General features: G+C 34.8%; 1 protein-coding gene across 8 annotated transcripts; it reads left to right on the top strand.

The window, feature by feature from the left end:
- Positions 1-712: 712 nt before the first annotated feature.
- On the top strand, positions 713-25,042 carry ZNF711 (zinc finger protein 711). 8 transcript variants are annotated; one of them, XM_044234993.1, is made up of 11 exons: positions 2,788-2,899; positions 3,836-4,091; positions 4,457-4,561; positions 10,909-11,472; positions 17,088-17,243; positions 18,148-18,285; positions 20,401-20,538; positions 21,229-21,306; positions 21,390-21,437; positions 21,720-21,863; positions 22,340-25,042. In XM_044234993.1, exons 3-11 carry the CDS (start codon positions 4,483-4,485, stop codon positions 23,515-23,517), a joined length of 2,523 nt encoding a protein of 840 aa, XP_044090928.1. In that variant the 5' UTR covers positions 2,788-2,899; positions 3,836-4,091; positions 4,457-4,482; the 3' UTR covers positions 23,518-25,042. The 8 variants fall into 8 exon arrangements, with proteins under 8 accessions (XP_044090930.1, XP_044090928.1, XP_044090929.1 ...); XM_044234995.1 differs by lacking the exons at positions 2,788-2,899; positions 3,836-4,091 and adding an exon at positions 713-844; XM_044234994.1 differs by having other exon boundaries at positions 4,003-4,561.
- Positions 25,043-27,385: the final 2,343 nt, after the last annotated feature.

The raw sequence follows: 27,385 nt of genomic DNA, 5'->3' as shown, positions 1-27,385 counted from the left end.
CTCCCATTTTGTGCAGACCCAAGCTGAAATCGACACATGGAAGGTATCTCATGTTCGTTTACTTTAGGTCCCTTGCCCACCTCTCCCTTCCATGCCTTTTTTCATTCTTCTTTACTTTCCTCATCGAATTGTCTACTTTTATGAAATATAAAGGGAATTTCAAGCAGGGAGGGAAGGAAACTGTGAAACACACACAGGGTTTTTGGTAGGGAGACATACCTCTTAACCACTCTGGACGGCCTAATAGGTCAAATCCTCGAGAGTAGGGCCGGTTTTTTTATTTGTTTGTTTATTTTGTTTTTGCTTTTTAAAATATCTTCCAACATGTATTAAAGGTTCAGTGAGTTGCCATTCAGTCATTGATTTTTTTTTCCTCTCCCCCTCTCCCTTGGGAATCCTGGAAAACAAAATCTGCCCACGGAAACTCCTCAGGGGCGCCCCAACATCCAAAGCTTCTTTACTTGGACTCGCGCGCGCTGCACCCTCCCCCGCCATCCACTACCCACTACCAACCACCCATTGCAAGTCCGCGGCATCTTCCAGCACAAACCCAGCGCGGGCTTCTCGAGCTCCCGAGCGCGCGCGCGCGCGCGCTCTCTCTTCGGCCCCCTACCCTGCAGCAAGGGCAGCGTGACGTAATGCAACCTCAGCAAGTCGGCAGCGATATAAAGAAGGACAAGGCGGCGCGCCTCCCAGACGCAGAGTAGCTTGTGATTGGCTCGGGCTGCGGAACCTCGGAAACCCGAATGTGAGGACCTTACAGATCCACAGCTGCCGACCCCTGCAGAAATCTGGAGCGCGGTCAGAATCCTACCGGCGGCGGCGGCGGTAGTGGTGGCAGCAGGTAAGGAGACGCCTGAGGAGAAAGTCGAGGGATCTGGGTCCGCGGCGCTCTGTGTCGCCCGTGGGAGAGGAGGAGAGGCTCACACCCAGCCTGTAGTGTGGGGCGAAGGGAACAATGGAAGTGGCGTCTAGTCCCTCAGCTTTACCTCCCCCTCGGTCTGGCAGTTTTTCCTCTGAGCCGCAGCTGGCGACTGGAGGAATGGAGGGAAGTGGAGTGTTTCCCTCTACAGGCCACCTCACCTTCCTCTAGGCCAGAACCCCTAGGGGCAAGAGCCGTCGTTGAGACCGTCGGTGGTTTAGGGTGACGGGAAAATGGCGGAAAACAAAACGGTGAATTGAAGAATGCGGCATCCCCCTGGCATTTTCTCTCGGCGACACCCCCCAGTATTCCTTTCATTGGCGCCCCCTCCCGTTTCTCTGTCCCCCACCCTGCCTGCTGTTTATGGTAACCTTGGAATGCGTGAGGGATGCTGGCGTTTGCAAGGAGGTGGCACTGAATCGGGCATATTAGGGGGTAGGGAGCAGGCAGAGCCTAGGGGGAGGGCGGGTGTGTGCGGCAGTTGTCGCCTCCACTGAAATACCACCATTTTGGTTCCCAGCCGTCTCCCTTGTAGCAGGGCTGAAAGAGCGCGAGGAGGATGAGGGGTTGGGCAGCACGGCGTGGGTAGCAGCGGTAGCAACCGCTGCACCAAGTGAGAGGAGGGAGGAGGGGAAAGGGTATTCTTGTCTCTTCGCTTTCTGTCTTTCCACGGAGAAGGTTCTCTGGTTCGGTTTAAGATCCAGTCATATGGGGAATATTGAAGAGGGCACGTGTGTGCGTTCTGCCTAAATGACTGAAACTTGGCATGGTCGTGGGAAAGGGAGACTTATGCGGGGAGCAGGTTGCGTCCAAAGCTGCAATACTGCTACTTGCCAGAGCTCCTTTGTCTGCTGTCTCCGCAAATAATACTTTCACATTCTCTTGCTCTGCTGCCTTAAGATTTCTCTTCCCCTCTCACCCTGTTTACATCATCAAGAAGCTAGGTCTGGAATGAGCTGTTTGGATGAGACGGATGAGAGTAAATTTTTTTTTTTTTTCTTTTGGTTGTATTGTGATTTCTTCTCTCCGTACACTGATAGGAAGATGTTTACTTGAAGCGTACTTAGCGGTTACCTCCATTCAATAAGGATGTGAGATACTCTTGAGAATACTGAGAAGCCCAGCTATCTTTGGCTATTGAATACTTAACACAATGCTATTCTCACACCTTATTTATTATTGATCTTATTTTAAACTTCCTGTATGGGAAAAGGTCCTCCAGTTTATTTATTTGTATTCATACAGTGTGATACTTCCTGCAGTAGTTGCACTATGTGTTAAAAATTTTACACTTGGGGTGCCTGGGTGGCTCAGTGGGTTAAGCCGCTGCCTTCGGCTCAGGTCATGATCTCAGGGTCCTGGGATCGAGTCCCGCGTCGGGCTCTCTGCTCAGCAGGGGGCCTGCTTCCCTTCCCCTCTCTCTGCCTGCCTCTCTGCCTACTGTGATCTCTCTCCGTCAAATAAATAAATAAAAATCTTAAAAAAATTTACACTTAATTGAGCGCTAGTGCAGATTTTTCTCTATCCATTTGGCAAGGAGAAAGCTTGCCCTTGGTTGATTCTCTTTCCCTTTCCAAAATAAGGTGTTGCTAGTGATTTTTAAATGTGCTTTAGAGAAGATTTGAGGTAATGAAGTGGTTGAATTCTGAGTGTAGTATTGTTGCTTATATCGTAGTAGATGTTTCTGTCGGAGTCCATTCTGATGCTTTTTAGATGAACAGATTTGAGCATTTGAGCCCTTCTCATCCTCAACCTGCATGCTAAAGTGTAAAGAATATTCCCAAGTTGTATAAGAGATTTGGTTTAAAATGTTTTAAAATGTCTAATTATGAGTGTATTTTTACAATAGGTAAAAAGAACGTTTTTCTAAAGAAAATAACATAAGTCAGAAGGAAAAATAACCAAAACAAATTGCTGCAGATTTTATTTTACAATATGTAAGAAAATCTACAATCTCTTCGAGACAGTCATATTAAGGTGATTAACAAAATTGTTTTATCTTATTTAATAATTAAAAGTAAGTGTTTAAGACATTTTCAGGCATTTGTAATTGTTCTATTAGTTATGTGAGAAAGAAAGCAATTATTCTAATTAAAGTTGAAATAGTACACTGTTTTAAATGTTAAAAATAAGTCCTTATGGCATTTTGATTTATCTCCGTGAACACTGGGGTAGTTTATCATGAACTCTAGGTAGTTTATCATGAACTCTCCTGGCCTATGATGGCTTCATTTTGGAGGCAGGAAACAATGTGGTATTTGAAAAAAAAAAAGGGAAAAAAAGACAAAATATCGCCAAGAATTTCTAAAACTTTGAAATTTTGTTAATACATAAAGTAATTTTGTTGAAACATTTGATAAACAGAAAGAACACCTGCTGTCAGGATTTTTATATACATGATTAAAATGTTATATTCTCCTGCCTTCTGTACACTTAACAGAACTTTAAGGCAAGGAAACAAAATCTTTGTGATCTTAAAGATAGATTAAGTTGCTTTACATGGCAGCTTTCTAAAAGTTTAATGATATAACCTCATCTTTTGTGCAATATAGCCCAATTTATTCAACACTCCTAAATAAAAATGAGACAAACGCTTTATAAAATTGATAGTTTTTTGGTTGATATACTTAGAATTTCATGTTTGAAGGGGAAATGCACATATATACTTGTAAGAAATATACTTAGTGACAGCATTTGACTTTAGGTTCCATACTGTCTGGTGATCTTAAATATAGGATACATCACTTGAAATGAAATAGAATCCTTGCTTTCAAAACTAGCTTGAAGCTAGAGTGACTTTATTAACGATTAAGAGAAAAAAAATCAGTTGTACAATTATAAGTAAATGATATTCTGAAAGGAACAATTTGCTAAATGTTTGTATGTGATTGATCTTATCTCTACCATATTTAGGAAGCAGTCATGTTTCATGAGTCCTCAAAACTATGAGACAAGAGAATGTAGTAGAGTGAGGCCAGAAGTCCTTACTGGCTCAAAGAACTCCAGGGAAACTGGGATAGAACATTTTACATTATAAGTAGAACCCCGGGAGCCAGAGGTGAACACAAGTTTATCTGCAGAGCTCCGCTGCAGGGCTGAGCTGGGTCTGGAAGAAATGGATGAGAGCCACTGGATGAAATTCACTAATACTAGACATCTGAGTCCTCTAGTAATGTATACATATCCCATATTGTCTGTTGTCATCTTGTTCTTTTTCTTCTTTTATAACCTACATTTTAACTGGAGCGTCAGTGCTACTGTTTTGTTCTTTTGCTTGCTTCTATCACTTCCCCTGTGGCTTGTCACCCTTACTGTGCCTTATTCTCCATTATCTTTGATTTATTTTTTTTCACTTAGCCCTTCTTTTACTTATGCTTGTCACATAAAGTATCTAATCAAGGTTTTTATTTTCCTTTGTAATAAGATTTGCACACTTGGTTCTGAGGCATATTATCCATTGCATTTTCCTCAGAACAACATACTTTGGCCTAAATAAATGTATTTAAACTATTTTTAAAACCATTTCTTTTACAGAGGTTTGTGAATGAACTTTGCTAAATATGGATTCAGGTGGTGGAAGTCTTGGATTGCACACATCAGACTGTAGAATGGCCCATACCATGATTATGCAGGATTTTGGTAAAGCATTTTCTTTGTTGTATTTTTTTTCTTTCTTTTTTAAGAGTCATAGCATACTAAATATCAAAACTATATTGAAGAAAGGGATAGTTTAAGAAAAGTTCTTTTGATAGGAAAATTCATATTTAGGGCTCATTTTCTTAAAGTAAACTATGTGTCCGTAGTCTTCTTAAAATCATTCTAAAAATTTTGTGGGAAGGGTGAAATAAGGAAACTTAGAATATAGTGGTAATGTGACATTGAAAATGAAAAAAAAAAACTCAGTTTACATAAATAAAAACATCAGTTCTCAAATGTAGGAATTATTGAATTGACTTTCTAAAGTTCATTTTAAATTGCTGCTAAAACTGGAAAAAGAACTACTTCAGTCATTACAGAGAAGTTAAGTGTTTATATAGTGAGATATAGGAAAATCATGTATTGTGTGATGAATTATATTCTGATGCAATATCCTCAGAAAGTTGTTTCTAATAACATCACATTTTTCCTTTAAAAAAAAAAGATTCCCTACTTTTGTGGCCAAGTTTTTCAGTAGACTCTTAACAATAGTTATTTGGATGAAATGTTAAGACTATCACAGTCAACAAAGAAACTGAATTGGGGCAGGGTCAGTCTGAATTATAGAAGAGACTGACGTATCCGAAGTATAAGAGGCAGGGATAGTGTGGTAAGAATTGAAGAAAAGTAGAGTGAGAGTAGAAAAGACAAATAGTAAATTGGGATAAAAAGTAAAGAGAAAACAAGGTATTATGGAATTATCAAAGATGATATTGGGATGGGGGATTACAACTAGTAATGCTTTTCTCAGTTAAGAAAATGCTACCAATGTTTTCACATTAATATGAATATGTTATTTTGTCCCTTGTAAGGCCTAAAGTATTGAGAGTCAGAAGAACTGGATTCTAGTCTTGGCAGTCCCGTTAGCTATCTGTGTAAACTTGGGCAAATTACTTAACTCACTTTTGTCAGGGGATTGGACTAGATAACATTTAAGGTCCTCTCCAGTTCTATGATTCCTTGACACTTTTGTCTGATGAATAAAGATGTGGTGCATAGATCAAGATTAAATGTGGTGGGAGATCGAGATGACTGTGTAGTGAATTGATGAAATAGAAAACAATCATGGATTCATTTTGCTAAATGAGTCAGTAGTCAATTATGTTGATTATGGATGACTTAGAAGTGATCTTGGATGAAAAAAGTACAGGAATAAATTCTAGAAGCAGAACAAAGAACTGAAGAGTAAAGATTTCACAAAGAATTTTGTGAATTCCTCGCTAGAAATAGTTTTTAAAATACCGGAGCACTTGAACTTCAGAATAGTAAATAAGTGTTGGTTGAAATGTCACCTTTAATTTTTTTTGCCTTTTAAAAATATCTTAGAGGGTACTTGGGTGGCCCAGCTGGTTTAAGTGTTTGCCTTTGGCTCAGGTCATGGGGTCTGGGATAGAGCCCTGCATCAGGTTCCCTGCTTAGCAGGGAGCCTCCTTCTCCCTCTCCTGCTGCTCCCTCTGCTTGTGCTCTCTTTCTCTCAAATTAATAAATAAAATCTATTAAAAAATAAAATAAAATAAAATAAAATAAAAATATCTTAGAAATGGAAGAAATACAGCATTTTCTCCATATGATACAAAATTTAACCTACCCTGTAGCATTTGGAGAAGTGTCAGACCCCCTTCACTCCTGAAGAAGTTGCCTGTTAACAAGTAAAGCCTGACACCTTTCTAAGATTGAAAAAAAAATCTATTTAGTGCTGGTGAATATTTACTTGGTCTTCCTCTTACCTTTTTCATTATTCCTCCTTGGTGTCTTAAGATTTAATCAATCCTTTATTATGTCTAAACTTTCTTTTAGTTGCTAGGGAAGTAGAACATGCATATTGAAATACATTATGTATATTCTTTTTTTTCTTATTTTATTTTTTTATTGAGATAATAATTCATATAACATGCAATTCACCCATTTTAAAAAATAGAATTCAATGATTTAGTATATTCACAGAGTTGTGCAAACATCACTGCTACCTAATTATAGAACATTTTTTCATTGGAAAAATAAAACTTAATACTCATTAGCAGTCACCCCCAACCCTGCTCCAGACTTAAGCAAGCACTAATATTTCTGTCTATGGATTTACCTATATATAAGTGGAACCATACCTTATGTGGCCTTTTAAGTTTTATCAGTATTGTAGCCTGTATCAGCTTCTTTTTAAATTTCTGCCAATATCAAAACTTAGATATTTGTAGTCTCATAAATTAATGATGTTTGTGAAACACTTCGGCATACACAGGTAGAGCTAGCCAAGTAAGGATACTGTGTAATGATACTATGTATCACAGGAACTTTTAATTCTATAATGTTCTTTGTGGGGATAGGATAGCTACTATATTAAGGATTTGAAATAGTAATTTAATTCAGAAAACTCATTAGACCAGTTTCTTTTGAAGGATATTTGAGATTTAATTTTTTTTCTAAATTTTATTTATTTGGGAGAGAGTGAGAGACAGTGAGCATGAACAGGGGGAGGGGCAGAGAGGGAGAAGCAGACTCCCGCTCAGCAGGGAGCCCCACCCAGGCTGGATCCCAAGACTTTGGGATCATGACCTGAACCAAAGGCAGAGCTTAGCCAACTGAGCCATTCTGGTGCCCCTGAGATTTAAAAAAATTACATGATTTATGTAATAACTTTGCTTATGTCTCAGTATAATAGTTGTCCTTGGAATCTATGCCTCTGAATTTACTAGTTAAGATTTTATTGATGCAAAAACTCTGTGTTGCTCTGTGACTTAAATAGCAAAACAACCTTAGACAGTGGCCCAAGATAGACCCAACAAATACCAAATTTTATCCTATACCTCTGGTGAAATTCCAGGTATTTACATTTAAGTGAAATAACTTTAGTAAAATGGGAAATGCTTGAAATGATGACTTATTTCTTACTGTTGTTTGGTTATACAATTTCTTTCACACTTTTTAAATGATTTCTTACCATTTATAATTTGTCACCTAGTGACATAAATAGTTAATGCCACTTAATGCTGCTTATTAAATGTTTTAAAATTTAATTGAGTGAGTGACTATGTGATAGATCTTTTTACTCATTTTTTTGTAAAGAGAGAGAGGGAATGCATTCACAAGTGGGGATGGGGAGAGGGAGAATGAGAGAGAGACTCTTAAGCAGGATCCATGCCCAGCATAGAGCCCAATGTGGGGCTCGGTCTCACAACCCCGAGATCATGACCTGAACCCAAATCAAGAGTTGGATGCGTAACTGAGCTACCCAGGTGCCCCAGATTTTTTTACTCTTTCCTCTCTCAAACTATTCCTTTAATAGTGAGGTTAACCCTATAAATCTCTTAAAAAACAAAACAAAACAAAACAACAGTCTCTATGGTAAGTAAATTCTATTCTCCTTTTGGCAGGTAGAATTAAGTCTAGAGTTAAACAGTAAGTTCAGCCCTCAGCTTGAACATTGATCAAGCTTATTTAACTTCTTTAAACCATTATTCCTTCATACTTTTTATAGTTCCTTCACATTTAAATAGGAGATAATAACACAGGTAATACATGTAAAAATATTAGCAGGTTGCTTGATTCATAGTCATTGGTTCATATAGCTAGTGTGTAGTTAAATACCTGACTTTATTTAGAAATTCACTGGGATCTAGCAGATGAGCTGATAAGAGGAAAAAGCAAATTTAATAGGAAATGTCTTGGATCTTGTCCTGAGTAATCTGCCAGCACCCTATGGGGAACTTGTCAATTCCTTATCTAGCATCCTTGATATTATTTAGTTCAGTGTAAATAAGCATATTTGGATTTATTTTAGCTTAGATCTGATTTATTCTGATGGGCAAGTTCCTACTAGAGTAGAGGCTAGTAGAGGCTCCCAGCCGGGTTCATCTGAACCCAGGCCAGCACTAAGCATTATTCTCTGCTTCCACCATTACCTAGTGTCTATTCTCAGGAATCACACTAACCTCCAGAATTTTCCATATTTTAAGTCTGACCTGTGGAAGGATTTTATAAAATATTAATTTAATTTTTTATATACATAGAATTCTAATACTATGAATTTTATAGGTTTAGCATTTAATTTTCCCTTGCTAAAAACCACGTTCCTAATCTGGTTGAATGCTGAATTTGAACCTTCACCAACTGCCTATCTCCAAAATGGCCAGTGGAGAAACAAGTGAATAGGAAGTACTTGTTTCATACATACTCTCTTTGTCTACCAGATTTCCAAGATTGAGGCTATGTCCTTTTGGGATAATATGGTGGTTTAGGCAAGAGTTTGAGAATACTGAGAACAATGCAGAGGGATTGAAAGGAAGATAATTCTGAAAGGTAGCTTTCCCTTCTCACCTTATCTTTTGTTGGGTAAGAGTATTAATAATGTCCATTGGTAGGGCGCCTGGGTGGCTCAGTGGTTTGGGCCTCTGCCTTCGGCTCAGGTCATGATCTCGGGGTCCTGGGATGGAGCCCCACATCGGGCTCTCTGCTCAGCGGGGAGCCTGCTTCCCCCTCTCTCTCTGCCTGCCTTCTGCCTACTTGTGATCTCTATCAAATAAATAAATTAAAATCTTTAAAAAATAATAATAACAATGTCCATTGGTCTCCATCCTGACTTGTTAACTGACTTCCATAATGCATTGGTTAATAATAATGAACGCTGGGTAGCAGATGACACTCTTTCAGGTATGACTTTATGTGAAGAAGGCTTTGTATTAGATTATTTAATGTAGATAATTTTGTTATAACCTGGTCCATAAACTCTATTAACTTGTTTCCTGTACACTTCAGTGAGGCTGGATTTAAGAGTTCCTCATGAAGGGATTTTACACTTTTACATTTGTAAGGGGGGTAGGAGTTGGTGTTTACCATGCTACTCAAGAAAAACATTGTTTAAAGCTTTGTTCCTGCAGATTTACTAGTTTAGAATTTAGTGCAATTTAGAGTCCCTGTGTATTAATTATATCAAACCAAATCTTTATCTAAAATGAGTTGTAATTTTCTCCCCAAAATCAGGTGTTAAATGATTCCTTCCTCTTTTGAATATAACAATTTTTATAAGTTTTATGTTTATAATGCATATTTTATAATATAGCCACCTTGTTGTAACAATGTTTACTAACTTAAACATTTTAGTACCCATTTATGTTTGTGTGTCCTTTTTATGTTAATTTTAGTTTTTTGAAATACAAGACTCACAGGAAGTAGAAAAAATAATACATAGTGTCCTGTGTAGCCTGTACTCCTCTTCTTCCAGTGGTGCCATCTTATATAACTGTAGTACAATATCAATTCTGGAGATTCATTCAGGTGTTGAATGTATGGATAGTCTATCCCCTTTTTATTACTGTGTAGTATTCCATAGTAAAGATGTGCCAGAGTTGGTTTTACCAACTATTTATCTACTGGGAGTACATTTGGGTTATTTTCAATTTTTTGCTATTATGTGTAATAGCTAATATGGTCTCTTACGATTTTTTTTTAAGATTTTATTTATTTATTTGACAGAGAGAGACAGCGAGAGAGGGAACACAAGAGGGGGGAGTGGGAGAGGGAGAAGCAGGCTTCCCGCCTAGCAGGTAGCCTGATGCAGGGCTTGATCCCAGGACCCTGGGATCATGACCTCAGATGAAGGCAAACGCTTAATGACTGAGCCACCCAGGCACCCCTGTTATGAATTTTCATCTATGGTTTTTTGTGTAAACATATGTTTTTATATCTCTGGGAAAAATGCCTTGGAGTGTTATTTCTGGGTTGTATGGTAAATACATGTTTAATTTTGTAGGAAGCTGGCATATATTTTCTAGAGTTGCTGCTACCATTTTACATTTCTACCAGCAATGTATGACATACCATTTCTTTGTATCTTCACCAACCTGTGGTGATATTATTCTTTTTTTTTTTAATTTTATCTGTTCTAATATAATGATATCTCATGTGGCTTTCATGTTTTACCTGAAAATAAAGTGCATTATTTTTAAGGTCGTGATTTAGATTTTACTGACATTGTTTTCACCTACCTTCACCCCAGTGCCTGGTTGGTGCTATTTTGTTTGTTTTTCACTTTTATGTAAGCTCTATGCCCAATGTGGGGCATGAACTCACAATCCTGGTTCTAAGAGTCATGTATTCTACTGACTAAGCCAGCCAGATGCCGCTGTTGATGGTTTTTAGTGCAGTTAATTTGTCAGTGTTGTTTTTTTTTTTTAATGATAGTTTGGCCAGAACGATTTCCTATTTTTAAAATGTTTTATATCATCTCATACATTAAATATGGTACTTTTAATTAATAAAATAACTTTACTTTTTTTGGATAATTGTTTGTATTATAGTGGCTGGAATGGCTGGTACTGCACATATCGATGGAGACCATATTGTTGTTTCAGTTCCTGAGGCTGTATTAGTTTCTGATGTTGTCACAGATGATGGGATAACCCTTGATCATGGCCTTGCAGCTGAAGTTGTCCATGGGCCTGATATCATCACTGAGACTGATGTAGTAACAGAAGGTGTAATTGTTCCTGAAGCTGTACTTGAAGCTGATGTTGCTATTGAAGAAGATTTAGAGGAAGATGATAGTGATCATATCTTGACTTCTGAGCTAATTACAGAAACTGTTAGAGTACCTGAGCAGGTTTTTGTGGCTGACCTTGTTACTGGTCCTGATGGACACTTAGAACATGTGGTCCAAGATTGTGTTTCAGGAGTTGACTCTCCCACAATGGTATCAGAGGAGGTTCTTGTAACTAATTCGGATACAGAAACTGTGATTCAAGCAGCTGGTGGTGTTCCTGGTTCTTCAGTTACTATTAAAACCGAAGATGATGATGATGATGATGATGATGATGATGATGATGATGTCAAGAGCACTTCTGAAGACTACTTAATGATATCTTGTAAGTGAAACAAAAGACAGAATTACTTGGGAGATTGATTTATATAAAACCTGGGAAGGCTTTCTGGGATGGGGAATATATTCAATAAAAATCATGGGGATAATCTTTTTGAAAAATAATTTTTTCCAAAGCTGTATGGTTGTGATGCTTTTTTGAACTTGCTCATATTTTTAATTTGCTCATTGAAAGTTCATATCCAGAACTAAGCAAAATAATGTAATTAATATCTTAGAGCAGAAAGGAAGGTTCAATAAGAACACTAACTGATAAATTTTTTAATGGTAAATATATATATTTCAAAGTGGGAAGTTTGTGTAGCCACTGCTTTCTTTTTATTGTAGCAGGTACTGGAGTTGTCAGTTCAGTTTTGCTGAGGAATTTAAGCGTAATATATTAAGAAATGTGTAATTAATTTTTTAATAAATACTTGAAAAGGAGATCTTAAACTCTGTGTTCTGTAATTCTCCCTGTGTTTATTTTGTTTGTCTAAATGTGCATGTGTATATTCTAAGCAAAAAATACTTTACTGTGTTTATTTCAGATTACTTTATGATGTCTATAAGACATTCTATCTGAAGGAGGAAGATAGAAATATCTTGTTCTCATTTTAAGTGGTGGGTTTGCCTGAACAGCAACAATAATAAAAATCTCATGATGAGTTATTGAAGGAGCGTGAGGAAGAAGTGGGTCTATTCTTTAAAAATTTGAAGGGATCATGCTGGAAGTACTAAAGATTAGATAAAACTTCACTTTTTCATGGTGGATTTTTGTGCTTCTCTTTTTAAAATAAAAAAGGATTTATTGGGAAGTACATCAACAGGTAGAGTTATGTGTATGTGTTTATAAAGTGATTGTATGTTATATGTGTATCAGTGAATACAAAACTAAAAACCAATTGGATTTATTTAATTTGCAAATATGATTCTGAAGTCTAGCATGTTAACTTTTTCCCTCTATAACCACTTTTCAGGGTGAATATTTACATTGTTTCTAAGGGAATAAGTTGTGCCACTAAAATACTGTCTGCAAATGTTATTACCTCTTTTTAAATTGATGTCCATTACTAAAGCAATTCATATTTACAACTTAGCCTGATGTTAAAAAAAACTATGTTTTTTTTCATTTTTAATCTGTTTTTTTAATGGTGTGACAAAAGTTAGCAGCCGTTCTGTATCAAAGTAATATTATGCCTTTAAAAAAGTACTTGTCAGATCAAACTCTTTGATATTAGAGTAGTTAAAAATTTAGGCATCATATGTTTTGTGAATTGTCAGACCTTAACATATCTGCTATGATTTAATTCTGCAGAATCTTTTAAGAGTTTCTAGAATATTTTAATTTACACTGTTTATCTTTATATTGCCATATATGTTAAATGCAAATGATTTTTGTCCTACTCTAATAGGAGTAAACTGAAGATTATAAAGAAAATTGTATTGCTCGAATAGTGCTGGGACTGCTATGGGACCATTCTAGAGGAAATTTAGACTGGGAATTAATTAACTCCTTAATCATTAGTAAAGAAACAACAATGATTTTTTTTAATCCATTTAAAACCTAAGCAGTTTTTTACTGTAGCTAAGGGAATATGCAAAAATTAAATATTTTTTTATATCACCCATTTTCTCACCACACAGATCCTTGACCGTTTTTATAATGGTTATACTCAAATTGGAGCTACTTACTCATTACAATTTTCATTTATTTTATTTTGTTCTCTTTTGATTTAGCTTTTCCCTTTCTTCCTTCATAATTTTCATTTCATTTTCTTTACCTCTTGGTTTCTCTTGGCTATTGAATCTTACAGGAGTTATGAGAATAAATTGCCATAAAGGCCTCAGTGCCAATTTTAAAAGTCCTCTTTTCTGTTTGTTTTTTTTTTTTCCCAAGATAGAGATTTTCAAAATATCTAAGAGATAAAGTAGAGGAATTAAAGCAGACCTTTGCCTTGTTCCTGAATCCCTAAATATTCCCATAAGGAAATCTTTCCAGTAGCTGAATTTTACAGTTAGGGAATTTGTCTTATCTCATATCTGAGGAGCATTTCAGCTTTTTCCCCGTTCAGGCCAAATGTCACAAGTTCTCTGTCTTAGCAGATGTTTAGGGTTTCCCACTTGTGCTTAAGCAACTTGAAAATTAATATAGAACAACTGTATAATTCTAAAATTATCTTAGGTGTGCTGTTCTTTAAAAATACCTAACATCCATAAAACATTTATGGGTGATGATTTCCTTTATAAGAGCTGCACTGGAAGAGGGATGTTCCATTAGATAATGAACCAATATAAAGTATTCAATTGTTTTTTACCTATAAAATTTGTTAATATTTCTTCCAGGAACATAATTTTGTATAAAGTAAAATTTCTTGGCAGGGTCATTATGGGAAATCCCATCAAACCTCACCAATTTCAAGGCTTAAAATGAAAAGTTAAAACCTTTGTATTTTTTAATATAATGACTTTGTTGAGACACAGTTCACATGTCATAAAATTCACCATTTAAGGCACACAGTGGTTTTAATGTATTCATAGCATTGTATAACTATCACCACAATTTTGGAATTTTTTTCCTCACTCCAAAAAGTAACCCCATGTCCTTTAGTAGTCACCTTGGACCCACCCCCCTCCACCTACCACTCCCCCTCCCCTGGCCATCACTAATCCAATTTCTGTTTCTATAGATTTGCCTATTCTCAACATTTCATATAAACAGTATCATGTAATTTGTGGCCCTTTATGTCTGACTTCTTTCATTTAGCATAATGCCTTCAAGGATCATCCATATTGTAGCATGTGTTATGTGTCAGTACTTCATTCCTTTTTGTTACTAATATTTCATTATAAGGGTATACAATTTATTTATCTATTCATTGGTTGATAGACATTTAGGTTGTTTCTACTTTGGGGCTGTTATGAATAATGCTGCTATGAAGATTCATGTACATGATATGATGCAGACATATGTTTTAAGATATCTTGGGTTTACACCTGGGAATAGAACACCTTCGTAATCTAAATGTTACCAACTTTTGGTTGTTTCAGTGCTATGAAGTATAGATCCTTTACATGTTGCCTAACCTGATTTCTGTGGTTATTATAATAATAGAGCATTCAAATACTCTATATTGATAATAACATATCTACCAGATAATTTTGGTAGATGTAACACAAAAGGGGTAGAGTTAAAAAGCCTACTCCGCTTTTAAAAGGAATATTAAATTTTTAATCAAATTGTGCTGTTGAGATATATAAAAGAATATTAAACATTAGCAAACTTGCCAACAATGCATCTTACTATTTTATGTTATATTTAGCACCAGTAGAATTCTGTGATGTGTATAATATTACCTGCTGTTACTGTTTGGAACATCTTGTGGGTTAAGAAAGAGCGCTGTGAGACTAGGATATTGCAAGCCTTACAACAAGCAAAAAGGTTAAGCCTTAGTTTGGGGTATTTTGAGTAGTATTTGCATTAAAAAGATCTTTGAGGATCCTTTTCTAAAATCACTCCATTGTCTATTAAGTCTTTGTTAACTTTGTTACTTTCTATAACAAAGAATATAGAATATATCTTGGTTAAGTTCATGGTTTATCTTTTAAAACTGCACACAAGCATCCTTAATAACTTTATCATCTTTTATGAACTTAAAATACAGAACAAGTTTGGTTACTCCATATATTTCAAAATTGTTCATTCTGAGGAATGTAAGTAGAAAATAACGGATACATTAAGCTATGGACCTTAAGGCATGGTATAGATATATTAGATATAGATATAAGGCATGGTATAGATATATAGATATAAATACATGGAATATTTTTGAGCTTGTAGGTATCAGAATAGCAAGAGTTATTTCAGTACTTAAAGTAAAAGCTATGGTACAAAGCTATGGAGAAGTGACCACAAACTATATTTCATTTCATGAGCTTAAATTTTGTGAATTACAGTTTTAATTCAGTTTTTGCAGAACTGTGATCACTTTAAACTATTCAATTATATCAAATGAGAGTATTTTCAGTATTCTATTAATTTACTGTTAGCTATTCTGAGTTAAGAAATTAATATTTTGGACACTTTCTGAGGTTTTTGCATAACCTATGTCTTTATTTTCAAGAATGAGAAAGCATTTTCTGGAAGCGTAACTTGCCTCTTTTTTCTGTGATATCATTGTTTTAATTTAACAGATTTTAAAAGAAGCTACTAATTCAACATCAGATACTTTATCATCTTTCATTCTTTCATTTTAATCTGTCCCATTGTCAAAAATAATTTTGCCAAAAAAACATAGTATTAGAATTAAGGGCTATTATGGAATGACAATATTTATTCTATTTATTTTGATCATTTGGGTCCTTTCCTTCAGAGACAGGCTATTTGAACTCTTAAATAGTATGGAATCATTTCTGTTTTATCAAAAAGTTAAAGTAGCTTTGCATTGTTAAAAAGAATTTCTGAAACTTAGTGTCTTTCACCATTTTGAAAGGCCAAAAGAATATTTTTGAGCTTGTAGGTATCAGATTTGTAACTGAGGTAAGGGAAATCTGGACTTTGACCCATTTAGATCTTCTTGAAATTCATTTTTGTAAGATTACTGAATTATCTTTTTTATGTCACTTTATTCTTGTTCTAAGTAGTTCTGGAACAGTTTAGATATAGGCAGAGTCTTTAGGATTTTATGTTTCATATATGATGCTATGATATACATAATAGGAAGGAGCAGATTTTTCATACAGATTACATTTCGGTTTTCATGGGTACAAACATTGAAATAAAAAATGGTAGACATATAATATTTGGGGAAGTGTATTACTTAATATTTGTGGTCAAAGAACAAAGTTTATTAATATATATTTACTGCATAGTTTGCGCATAGTAGTCACGTGAAATAAGTGTTATTCTTAAAGACTGTAGAGCAGAGAATCAAAATTTTAAGCATACTTAAAATGTAAGTAATATTTTCATATTGTTGCTTTACCTTTCTACATGATTTTGGAGTCTAGCATATGTTAGTAAATATAGAAGTACACAAAATTTCTGGTTTGAAGTTGTCTTCCATTGACTTAACAGGAATCAAAAGTATTAAGATTTTATTTTTTTAATTCCTAAAAGGCCCTTTTTATAAAATAATTCAGTTGTTTTCTGTTCCCTCTTATTTAACTCTAGATTTCATATGCTAATTTTTTTTAGAATTATTGCTATTTTATTTAGAAATTGTTGTTTATGTGAGCTTATTTTATGAGTACTATGTATTTTATGTTTTGATTTTTTTCTGTTTATTGACTGGGTGTTAAGATTTAACTTAAAATGTTGAACGTAATGGAAGATGATTTAATAATTTCTCAAACTGTTTTAATTAAAACCCTATGGTTATTAAGTATTTCATATATAAATTAAAATTTCCAGATAAGTTTTTATATGGTTATGATCATGTAATGTATCTGATCTCATATACTGTTTTTTTCATGAATCATATCACTTTCAATAGTTGCACAATAATTCATTAAGTGAAGATAGTGGATAGGTGATTAACACATTCATGTTTCACTTGTGCTTAACATCCACTAAATGTCAGTTGTACTTTTTGACTAAAATAGTTTCTTCTTTATATTTTACAGTGGATGATGTTGGGGAAAAATTAGAGCATATGGGGAACACACCATTAAAAATCGGAGGTGATGGTTCACAAGAAGATGTTAAAGAAGATGCATTTGGTTCAGAAGTAATTAAAGTGTATATATTTAAAGCTGAGGCTGAAGATGATGTTGAAATAGGTACAAATCTTAATTTATTGCTATAATAGGAATTAAAACTAATTCTTTTCTGGCAACTATTCTAAAATTGTCTTTAAAGTGCAGATTTTTTATAGGTTTCTTTGGGGATGGAATATTAAAAAAATTGTATATGAATAAAAAGGAATGCAGAATATGTCATTCTTGGATTCGTTCAGCATAAGTAGACTATTAAATTTGGAACTACAAAAACAAATGAGTAGAGAGGATTTGATTTAGAGTAGAAAGTTATATTGAGTGTTTAAGGGTCTGCTAGAGGCAGGCTGCTTAGAAATCCTAGTTCTGCAATTTAGCTGAGTGGCTATTGGTGAGTTACTTAACCTCCTTCTGTCTCAGTTTCCTCATCCATGAAATGGCCATAATGACAGTAACTACTACCTCATAGGGCTACTGTGAGGATTAAATGGGCAAAGCACATGTTAAAGACTTATATAGTGCTTGGCATGTGTATAATGTGTTAACATTTGTTTTTATTTCTCAGTGGTTACTGAAATTTAGAGTGTAATTTATAAGAAAATTCTCTTGACACTTGGAAATTTATATTGGAATATTTTGGGGAATATTTTGGGGAATATTTTTTTCTAAAGGAAAATGCTCCTTTTTAAAAAATTTTTGAAGATTTTATGTATTTATTGGAGAGAGAGACAGAGTAAGAGAGAGAGCATGTGTGGGGTGAGGGGCAGAGAGAGAAGCAGACTCCCTGCTGAGTGGATAGCCTGATGCAGGGCACCATCCCAGGACTCCGGGATCGTGATCTGAGCTGAAGCACTTTAACCAACTGAGCCACCCAGGCACCCAGGAAAATATTTCTTACACATCCTTCTTACTAATTTAGGAAATTATTCCATGATACTTCTCTATTTTGATATGTGATTTAATTTTTAAGGTGGAACAGAAATTGTCACAGAGAGTGAGTACACCAATGGACATTCCGTAGCTGGAGTGCTTGACCAGAGCCGAATGCAGCGGGAGAAGATGGTTTACATGGCAGTTAAAGATTCTTCTCAAGAAGAAGATGATATTAGTAAGATATCAGTACAAGGGCACTGTAGTGACTTGTCAGTAGCCATCATGAATTCTTTTTAAAAAAAAGAGAAAGCAATCTCAGAAATACAAGCACTATATAGGAACTAAGTACAGTAAAATAAGTCTGACCTTTGCTGTAATTATTTTAAAAGGAAATGGTCCTTTTGTCCAGTCATGCATACACGTATTGTTCAAATCAGCAAACATGAAATACTATGTCTCAGATTCCAGGGATACAGAGATAAATAACATATGGTTCCTGACTTCATTAGTCCCCACAGATATATATGGAATTATTGGAAATCTATTTTGTGTGTTATTGGATATGTTGCATGCATGTTAAAACTCACAACTCGTCTCTGAGGTAGGTGGTATTATCTTCGTTTTATGGAAGGAAAAAATGCTCACGGATATTGAATAACCCAAGATAATTTCAATATTAAGTGAGGAATGTAGGATTTCAACTCATATCTACCTAAATACTGCCAATGTACTTTCCACATGGCAGTGAACACTGTTGGCCTCTCTCTGGATTTAGCAATGGAAGGGTTAACTGGTGGTTCTCCTTCTGTCACTGAAGGATTAGATAAGTAAATATTCTTCCAAATAGGTGAAGCTGCCAGAATATTTACTTATTATGCCTTTGATGGTCTTCAAGTAGTTGCTGTTTAAGGTTTCTTGGGGCTGAGTACCATAGGGTGAAAATAACTCCTCAGATTTCCTTTCCTGCCATGCTGCCCATTTCCTTACGAAGACATGTTACTCTCTGCCTACTTTCTTTCACCTCAGTGTAGGAATGCAGTCCTTCCCTAAGGCTTCTTCTGTTTTCTTGATATGCTGAGAAAAAAATATTTTGTTTTGCCCTAGAAGGGCAAGAGCCTCCACTTCAGTACGTTACCTGGATGATACTCAGTTTTACCTATACTGTACTCTGATCTCCACTCCTCAGATTTCCTTCCCTAGAAGCCATGGGAAGCTGAATTCCAATCCCAAACATGAATAATACACTACAGTTGAAAATATAAGAACAAGTAAGTCTAGAGGATTTGATCAAAGAGGAAAATAATTTCTATTGGCCTCTAAATTCTTTATTTATTTATTTATTTATTTACTCATTGGTTGGTAAAGGGGCACAATGGAAGGTGGGAGACTGAAGCTGAGGTTAGCTGAAGCCAGAATTCCTTGGGCATGTGGCAAACTTCAATCAGTGTCTCTTTCTCATCAGTTGAAAGAAGGGAAACTTGGGAGAAGAGGGATACTTTTTCCCTACATTTTTTTCCACATTTCTTCCATAGTGAACAGAAGATCCCAGGGTGTGAGTCAAAGGAAAAGCATAAATTCAAGCCAGTTTTTTACTTAACAGCTTAAATCTAAGTGGGTTAAAGCACATAAAATACACTAATGACCCTGTAGGTTTAAATTTTTTTACACCAATTATATATTCTTTAAAAATGAATCTCACTTAATGCTTTTTTTTCTCAGTAGGGTCTCTGAAAATCCTGCCTCTTAAAAGGTGTCCACATATTCGTGAGCACCAGCTTATATATGTAGTGTGTGTGTGTGTGTGTGTATGTATGTGTGTGTGTATGGATATATATTACATATATATGTGATTTTAATTTAATTTTAATTAAAATTTTAATTTTAATTATTTTATTTAATTTTTTTCAATTACTAGTATTTTTTACTACTTTTCTTTGCATGTACACTACTGCATTTAAGTTACAGAATGTGGGGTAGCAAGGACCACTTTCTAGTATTGGTTCTACGGGAAATGCTTTCTGAGTTCCAAAGAACAATCAGGCAGAATTATGGACTGCGACATTTTTTTACAAATTTGTAATGCCCAATGGTCTGTAAAATCAGTCAGTATATTTCAAGCGCACATGTTTTATATAACCTAAAAGTCCTTTTCATAGGGTAGGTTCTAAGAGGAGAGTAAGAGTTTTGATAAATGATTGTCTCTAGTGGCACTAGTCTCCAAAGTGCCTAATGTCATTTTTAAATTAACCAAACTGAAATCTTGACAGTTGAAAGATTTAAATTGTTTAGAATTTTTACCCATTTATTAAATATTTGGGGTTATAAACAAGCAATTATTTCTAAAATTTAGGTTGCGCTGAAATAGCAGATGAAGTTTACATGGAAGTCATTGTAGGGGAAGAGGAAGGAACTTCTCTCCCTGAGACTCAGCTTGAGGACTCTGATGTTAATAAAACAATTGTCCCTGTTGTCTGGGCTGCGGCATATGGTAGGACACTGGTATTTTTTCACCTGATAAGTACATATCTATTTGATCAGCCTTTAGGTCATTAAATATGCTGTGCTAATGCCCCCCCTGAGTTGACTAATATTATAAAATGTTTTGCTGTGGACTGATTAATCTCTAGGTACTTTTACATGATTTTCCTACCATATATCTTATGTTATTTAAAATAAACCTTGCTTAATGCATTGTTTTTCAGTAGGATTTATTTAAAATCCTACCTGCATTAGTGGGTACCATTAAAAAGTTTTTATTTTTCTAAAATAGGAATATCCTTTGAAAATTGATCTTTCCCTTTTTTCAAAAACTTATTTCATGTTTTAACGACACAAATAAAATCTTGGGGGTTTGAAAAGAAACAAATCCAGGTATGCTCTTCTACAAAGTATCTAATGGAAGGTTAATTTATCAAGGTTTTTTTTTTTTTTTTTACCTCATTCCTACTTAATTTACAAGAAGGTCCAGGTATACTCTTTACTTTGAAAAATTTTGGTGTTCCAATTCATTATCTTATCTTGGTTTTTTTCAAAGGTTCATTCATTCAGCAGTCGTTTATTGAGCATCTTCAGTTTTGAGTGTATTTTGCAGAAATATCTACTCAATTTTTATTTAAAATGTAAGATTGTTCTGTATGTTAACAGTTCCAAGGATGCTAACAGTAGCCCTTATTTTCAGTGCGTGAAATTATTTCTAATCTATGGGAGAGGAAGAACTCAACAAAAAAAAATTTTAATCCAAGGAACAGTGGTCAAAGTAAGATTTTTGTAGATTAAGATGTGATCCACTAGTAATCATTATACTCAGCATGTAAGTTTTTAATTAGTTTTTTTTTTTAGGAGATGAAAGAAGAGTTACCCGGAGGTATGAAGATTGTCAAGCATCAGGTGAGAGAGCTTTACATATGAGATGTAAGTTAAATAGCCAGTTTTATATACTGGTTGAAAAATAAGTAGTTACTGGTTTGTGTGTAAAGACACATATGTTAGACTCTGACTTGCCTGGTCATATCTTATCTAGTTAATTACATAGGAGAGAATATGGATATACTTTGTGAAATTTAGCACCACAATGGCAACTTAATGCCATGTCATATCTAGTAATTCATCTAACCAAAAGCAAAATGTATAAATGTTATATAATTTAATAGTGTATCAATTTTTTTCCAGGAAATGCCTTGGACTCAACATTAGAGAGCAGAAGTAGTACAGCAGCACAGTACCTTCAAATTTGTGATAGCATTAATACAAATAAAGTACTTAAACAAAAAGCCAAGAAGAGGAGAAGGGGAGAAACGAGGCAGTGGCAAACAGGTAAAATACTACTACTTTCTTTTATGAATATTGCCATGATTTGAAATGTAGAAGTCATTTTTTTATAAGCAAAAGAAAGAGTCAGTTTGTACAGTGTAGACCCACTTCCATATACCTGTGTTTGATTTAATTAGTTGTTTCTTTTTTAATATTTGACTGGTATATAAACTATGTTTGTTTGCTCTTTACCCAAATGAGAATTTTCAGGTTGGTTTCACAATAAAGGGTGCCTATTTCTAGTTTACAAAATGTATATAAAATGTTGGTAGGTGAATAATCTATAGTACAAAGATGCTTAGTACTTTTTAGTGAGCTATTTTATCATAAGTTGCTTTTAACGTACATTTTATCCTGCAAGATTTTATTCTACTAGTATAGTTTTCATATTGTGAATGCCAGCTAATTTTAGCACCTTTATTGTAAAACCCTTTAAAACATCTGGCCAAATGTCACAACTTCCTTTTTTTTTAATGTAGCTGTTATAATAGGCCCTGATGGACAGCCCCTGACAGTATACCCTTGCCATATTTGCACAAAAAAGTTTAAATCCAGGGGATTCTTGAAAAGACACATGAAGAATCATCCTGATCACTTGATGAGAAAAAAATATCAGTGTACAGATTGTGACTTTACAACTAACAAGAAAGTAAGTTTCCATAACCACTTGGAAAGCCATAAGCTTATAAACAAAGTTGACAAAACCCATGAATTTACAGAATACACACGAAGATACAGAGAGGCTAGTCCACTGAGTTCAAATAAACTTATATTAAGAGACAAGGAGCCGAAGATGCACAAGTGCAAATACTGTGACTATGAAACTGCAGAACAAGGACTATTAAACAGACATTTACTGGCTGTTCACAGCAAGAATTTTCCTCATGTTTGTGTTGAGTGTGGGAAGGGCTTTCGACATCCCTCTGAACTCAAGAAACATATGAGAACCCATACTGGTGAAAAGCCATATCAGTGTCAGTATTGTGTCTTCAGATGTGCAGATCAGTCAAATCTGAAAACTCACATTAAGTCTAAGCATGGTAGCAGTTTACCATATAAATGTGAGCATTGTCCTCAAGCATTTGGTGATGAGAGGGAGCTTCAACGCCATCTGGATTTGTTTCAAGGACATAAGACACACCAGTGTCCTCATTGTGACCATAAGAGCACCAACTCAAGTGACCTTAAGCGGCACATCATATCTGTCCATACTAAGGATTTTCCTCACAAATGTGAGGTCTGTGAAAAAGGTTTCCATCGTCCTTCTGAGCTCAAAAAGCATAGCGATATCCATAAGGGTAGAAAGATTCATCAGTGTAGGCACTGTGACTTTAAAACATCAGATCCGTTTATTCTTAGTGGTCATATCCTTTCAGTTCACACAAAGGATCAGTCATTGAAGTGTAAAAGGTGCAAGAGAGGGTTCAGACAACAAAATGAGCTCAAAAAACATATGAAGACCCACACTGGAAGGAAGATTTATCAATGTGAGTATTGTGAATATAGCACTACAGATGCATCTGGCTTTAAACGACATGTGATATCAATACATACAAAAGACTACCCACACAGGTGTGAATTCTGCAAGAAGGGATTCCGAAGACCATCAGAAAAAAATCAGCATATTATGAGGCACCACAAAGAGGCTCTTATGTAATAAGATCAATATAAAGAAGGAAGCTATTTCAAGAATATGATATGCTACATGGGAGGAAAATTTCATGAACTGTTTCATGTAGTTCCAAAGCTTGATAGTAAATCATAACTTTACATTCTTTGTATTAGAGATCTTGAAATATTTGAATTGACAGGGGATCTTGTAGCCCTTTGAAAATTAGTTAAAGAATTTAAGAAGCACCATAGAACGGTTGCAGAAAAACTCTTAAGTGTCTATTTAATAGTATTATATGTATAATTAAACTACAGAAGGGAAAAGCAAAGACAATGACTTTATTTGGCTGATCACACTAGAGATCAATGTTTCTGAAGAAATCATAATCAATTGAGTTTAGCAGTGCTTTGCTGTGGCAAGCAAGTCTCACTTTTATGTGATTTTCGAAATGAGGTGGGGCAATAAAATGCAGTCATCCTTCAGTCACTTAGTCATTGATCCTTTTTTATGGTATCTGAAAATTGAATTCCAGAAATGGCAAAAGTTTTGTGTATTCATTAAAAGAAATGTCACTGAAAAACAGCTTATATTAATTCAATGCTATTAAAAAGAATTTCAGACCTGCTAAGATTTTATCACAGGATAGGATGTTTAAAATACAGCATTCTTTGCTGAAGTCTAAGGTGAAGTCTGAGATGAAAGCTCCCTTTTTTCTGATGTTCAAGTTGATTTTTCAGTATGGCATATATGACAAAAGTATTTTGAGTCAAATGTGGCTTTCTAAAACAGATGCAGCAGTAGTGTTGCAAATAAAGTTAGCACTATATTTCTTAATGATCTTAAGATTAAATTGAGAGAACACAGTTTTCTTAAAAAACAATGTTTAGAAGTTTCTTTTTAGGTCAGTCTCAGCAAGTAGGGTTGGTTTAGTCTTACTTGCTCTAATATTTCAAGGTGCAATTTTATGCCATTATTGAAAATTTTGATTTTTAAAATCTATATACCATATTATTAACATGCATTTTCAACGTGAGGTAGCATATATGCAGTATTTAACAAAACACTGTGTTGCCAATAGAGTTTGGAGGTGGATATTCAGTTTACAGTGTATAAATTTAAAATATGCATCCTTTTAACAACGCTTTGTGTTAGCATGCTGCAAATCAAAATGGCGCTTAATATAAAAAGCTGGTTTAGGGAAATTTTAATGAAAATCTTGTTCATAAATGTAATGCATATGATGTGTACTTTTAAGTTATAGTTGCTTCATGTTTACACTCAGCTGTTCAACATAATTAAAATGTAATTTTACTTTATGCTATATTGTGGCTTTGTGTTTGAAATAATGTTCACCTTTCTGTTTCTGCACCAGATGAGAATCTGTTCCTTGAGAATAAATTTTTTTATCTTTCTTCACTTCAGAATATTAAATTTGGAAAATTTAAAATAGTGTGTTATGTGGCTGTAAATGATGTACACGCTGTAAAATAAGATTGTCGTTGTTATGTGGGATTATTATTTCTAAATGTTACTCATTGAAATGAGCATACAATAAAAAGCATTTATTGCACTTCAAGGTTTTATGAATTTATTTAAAGTTTGTTGTAGTGTTCACTCTTTATTAAAAGACTTTCTTCCTAAAACTGCTCTTAGGTAATTTGGTCCATAATTTAATGTCTTGTAGATTTTGTGCATTAACAACATGAGCTAGAAACTTAAACAATTATGATGGCTATGGCATTATTATTCCTCAAAAATGTATATTTTTGCTAAAACCGTGATGAAATACTATAAAGGTGCTCATTTTAAGACTTGGGATTTAGTATTATAGAGAAAACTAGAAATTCCTTTCCTGCTTAAGTAACCAAAACCTGAGAAAATAATCTAATTATGTTCCAAATAGACCAATACCCATTCAAAAGGAAGAGCATTAAATCAAGTGTTTAGGAAAGATTTATGCAAATGAGCATAAAAATAACGGACTATATTCAAATTAGTCAACATTCAATAGAATTCATGAACCTATATATATATAGCCCTATTGCTTAAAATTGTCAATTGGGCTAATTATTCCTAAATGATCACTAACAGAAAAAGAAGAAATCTTTTAGCCACTATATGTTAAACCAGTGCTTTATAAGCTTTAAGGTCTATGGAGTTCACCTAGTGATCTCATTAAAATACATTTTTTTTTGTTTCAGTAAGTGTGGGATGGGGCCCTCAATTCTGCGTTTCTAGTAAGCCCCCATGTGTTACCACCATAGGATTAAAAATGCGTTAGACAAAATCCCCCAGTGTAATTCTGGTACACTTCAGCAAGTTTGCTTAAACAGATAGCTATGGCTAAGTGGATACAGGTGATCCATACTGAAGACATGGGAGGCATGAGCGGCAAGAAGGAAGAAGGCATATGAAGATCTTGTGGAAGAGCATTCAAGGCAGAGAAACATGCAAATACACATAACCTGAGATGGAACAAGCTTTGGCAGGACTTTGGTGAGGGAGTCTGACTGATAAGAGATGAGACCTGTGAGAATTTGAAATGGGAAACCCTTAGAGGATTTTAGGAAAGGGAGTAATATGATACAATTTACATTTTGAAGATCACTCTGGAGGCTCTGTGAGGAATGCATTGCAGAGAAGCTGAGGGAAACAGCCATGTGAAGAGGCTATTCCAGTTGTTCATAGTTACAGTGTAGCTGGAGAGAAATAGATGGATTTTCTTTTACTTATAAATTGGGTCTAAGGGGCACCTGGGTGGCTCAGTCAGTTGAGCCTCCAATTCTCAGGTTTTGGCTCTGGTCATGATCTCATGGTTTGTGAGATTGGTTCTGCCGTCAGGCTCTGTGCTCAGCACAAAGTCTGCTTGAAGATTCTCTCTGCCCCAACCCCCACTCATGTGCATACTTATACGCAAGCTCTCTGTCTCTCTCAAAGAAATAAATCTTTTAAAAAAAGTAAATTGGGTCTAGAAAACCTCAGCTAAGATATTACAAATAAGAATTCAATCCATGTTACAAATAAAAGAAGATTGTCTTAAAAAATACAGATTTTTACCAGCAGGTCAAAGTGATGAAATAAGGAGAAATAATTTGGTAATTACTAAAAATTTGTTTTTCCAGAACAGTTCACAGTCATTATGTGGAGATGGATTTGTCTGGTTGTCACTTCTAAATGGCCTATACCACAATGGAGAGGAAATTATTTGAATTGTTACTCGGGTAGGACTCTCAAATTCAACCCATGTCTCATACAGGACAACTACCAGTTTGGACCTTGAACTGCCCTTAAAGATATGTGTGGTATATATGATATATATATATATATATCATATATATATATAATATATATATAATGTGTGTGTATATATATATAATAATTTTATATTATATTATATTATATATATTATATATATATAATATATATATATATATATATATATATATAAAATGAAGCCCTATATAACCATCACCCAGCTTCAACAATCACTTTTTGGCCAATTTTGACTCATTTATATTCCTCATTGTTCATATATAATGTATATATATATTATATATATATAATAATTATATATATATAAAATGAAACCCTATATAACTATCACCCAGCGTCAACAATCACTTTTTGGCCAGTTTTGACTCATTTACATTCCTCATTGTTCCCTTCACCCACCTGCACCTGATTGGCTTAATCTGAAGATCCCCTTCTCCCAATGGCTTTAATGTGAAGTAAATCCCTGACCGCTTTTTTAAAAAAAAAGTTTTGAAGAAAAATATAGCACGATTCTTAAATATGTCTACTTCCAGGGAAAAAATTAATCACTTCCTGTGAAGGTAGAGGAACAAAAGAATCCACTTATTCAGATCTTCCTATTTCCCCTAGTGAGAATCAAGAAAATAACTGGCTAGACTTG

The sequence above is a fragment of the Neovison vison genome, chromosome X, assembly GCF_020171115.1.
Source record: "Neovison vison isolate M4711 chromosome X, ASM_NN_V1, whole genome shotgun sequence".
NCBI lineage: Eukaryota > Metazoa > Chordata > Mammalia > Carnivora > Mustelidae > Neogale > Neogale vison.
This window is presented reverse-complemented; position numbering and strand designations above follow the sequence as displayed.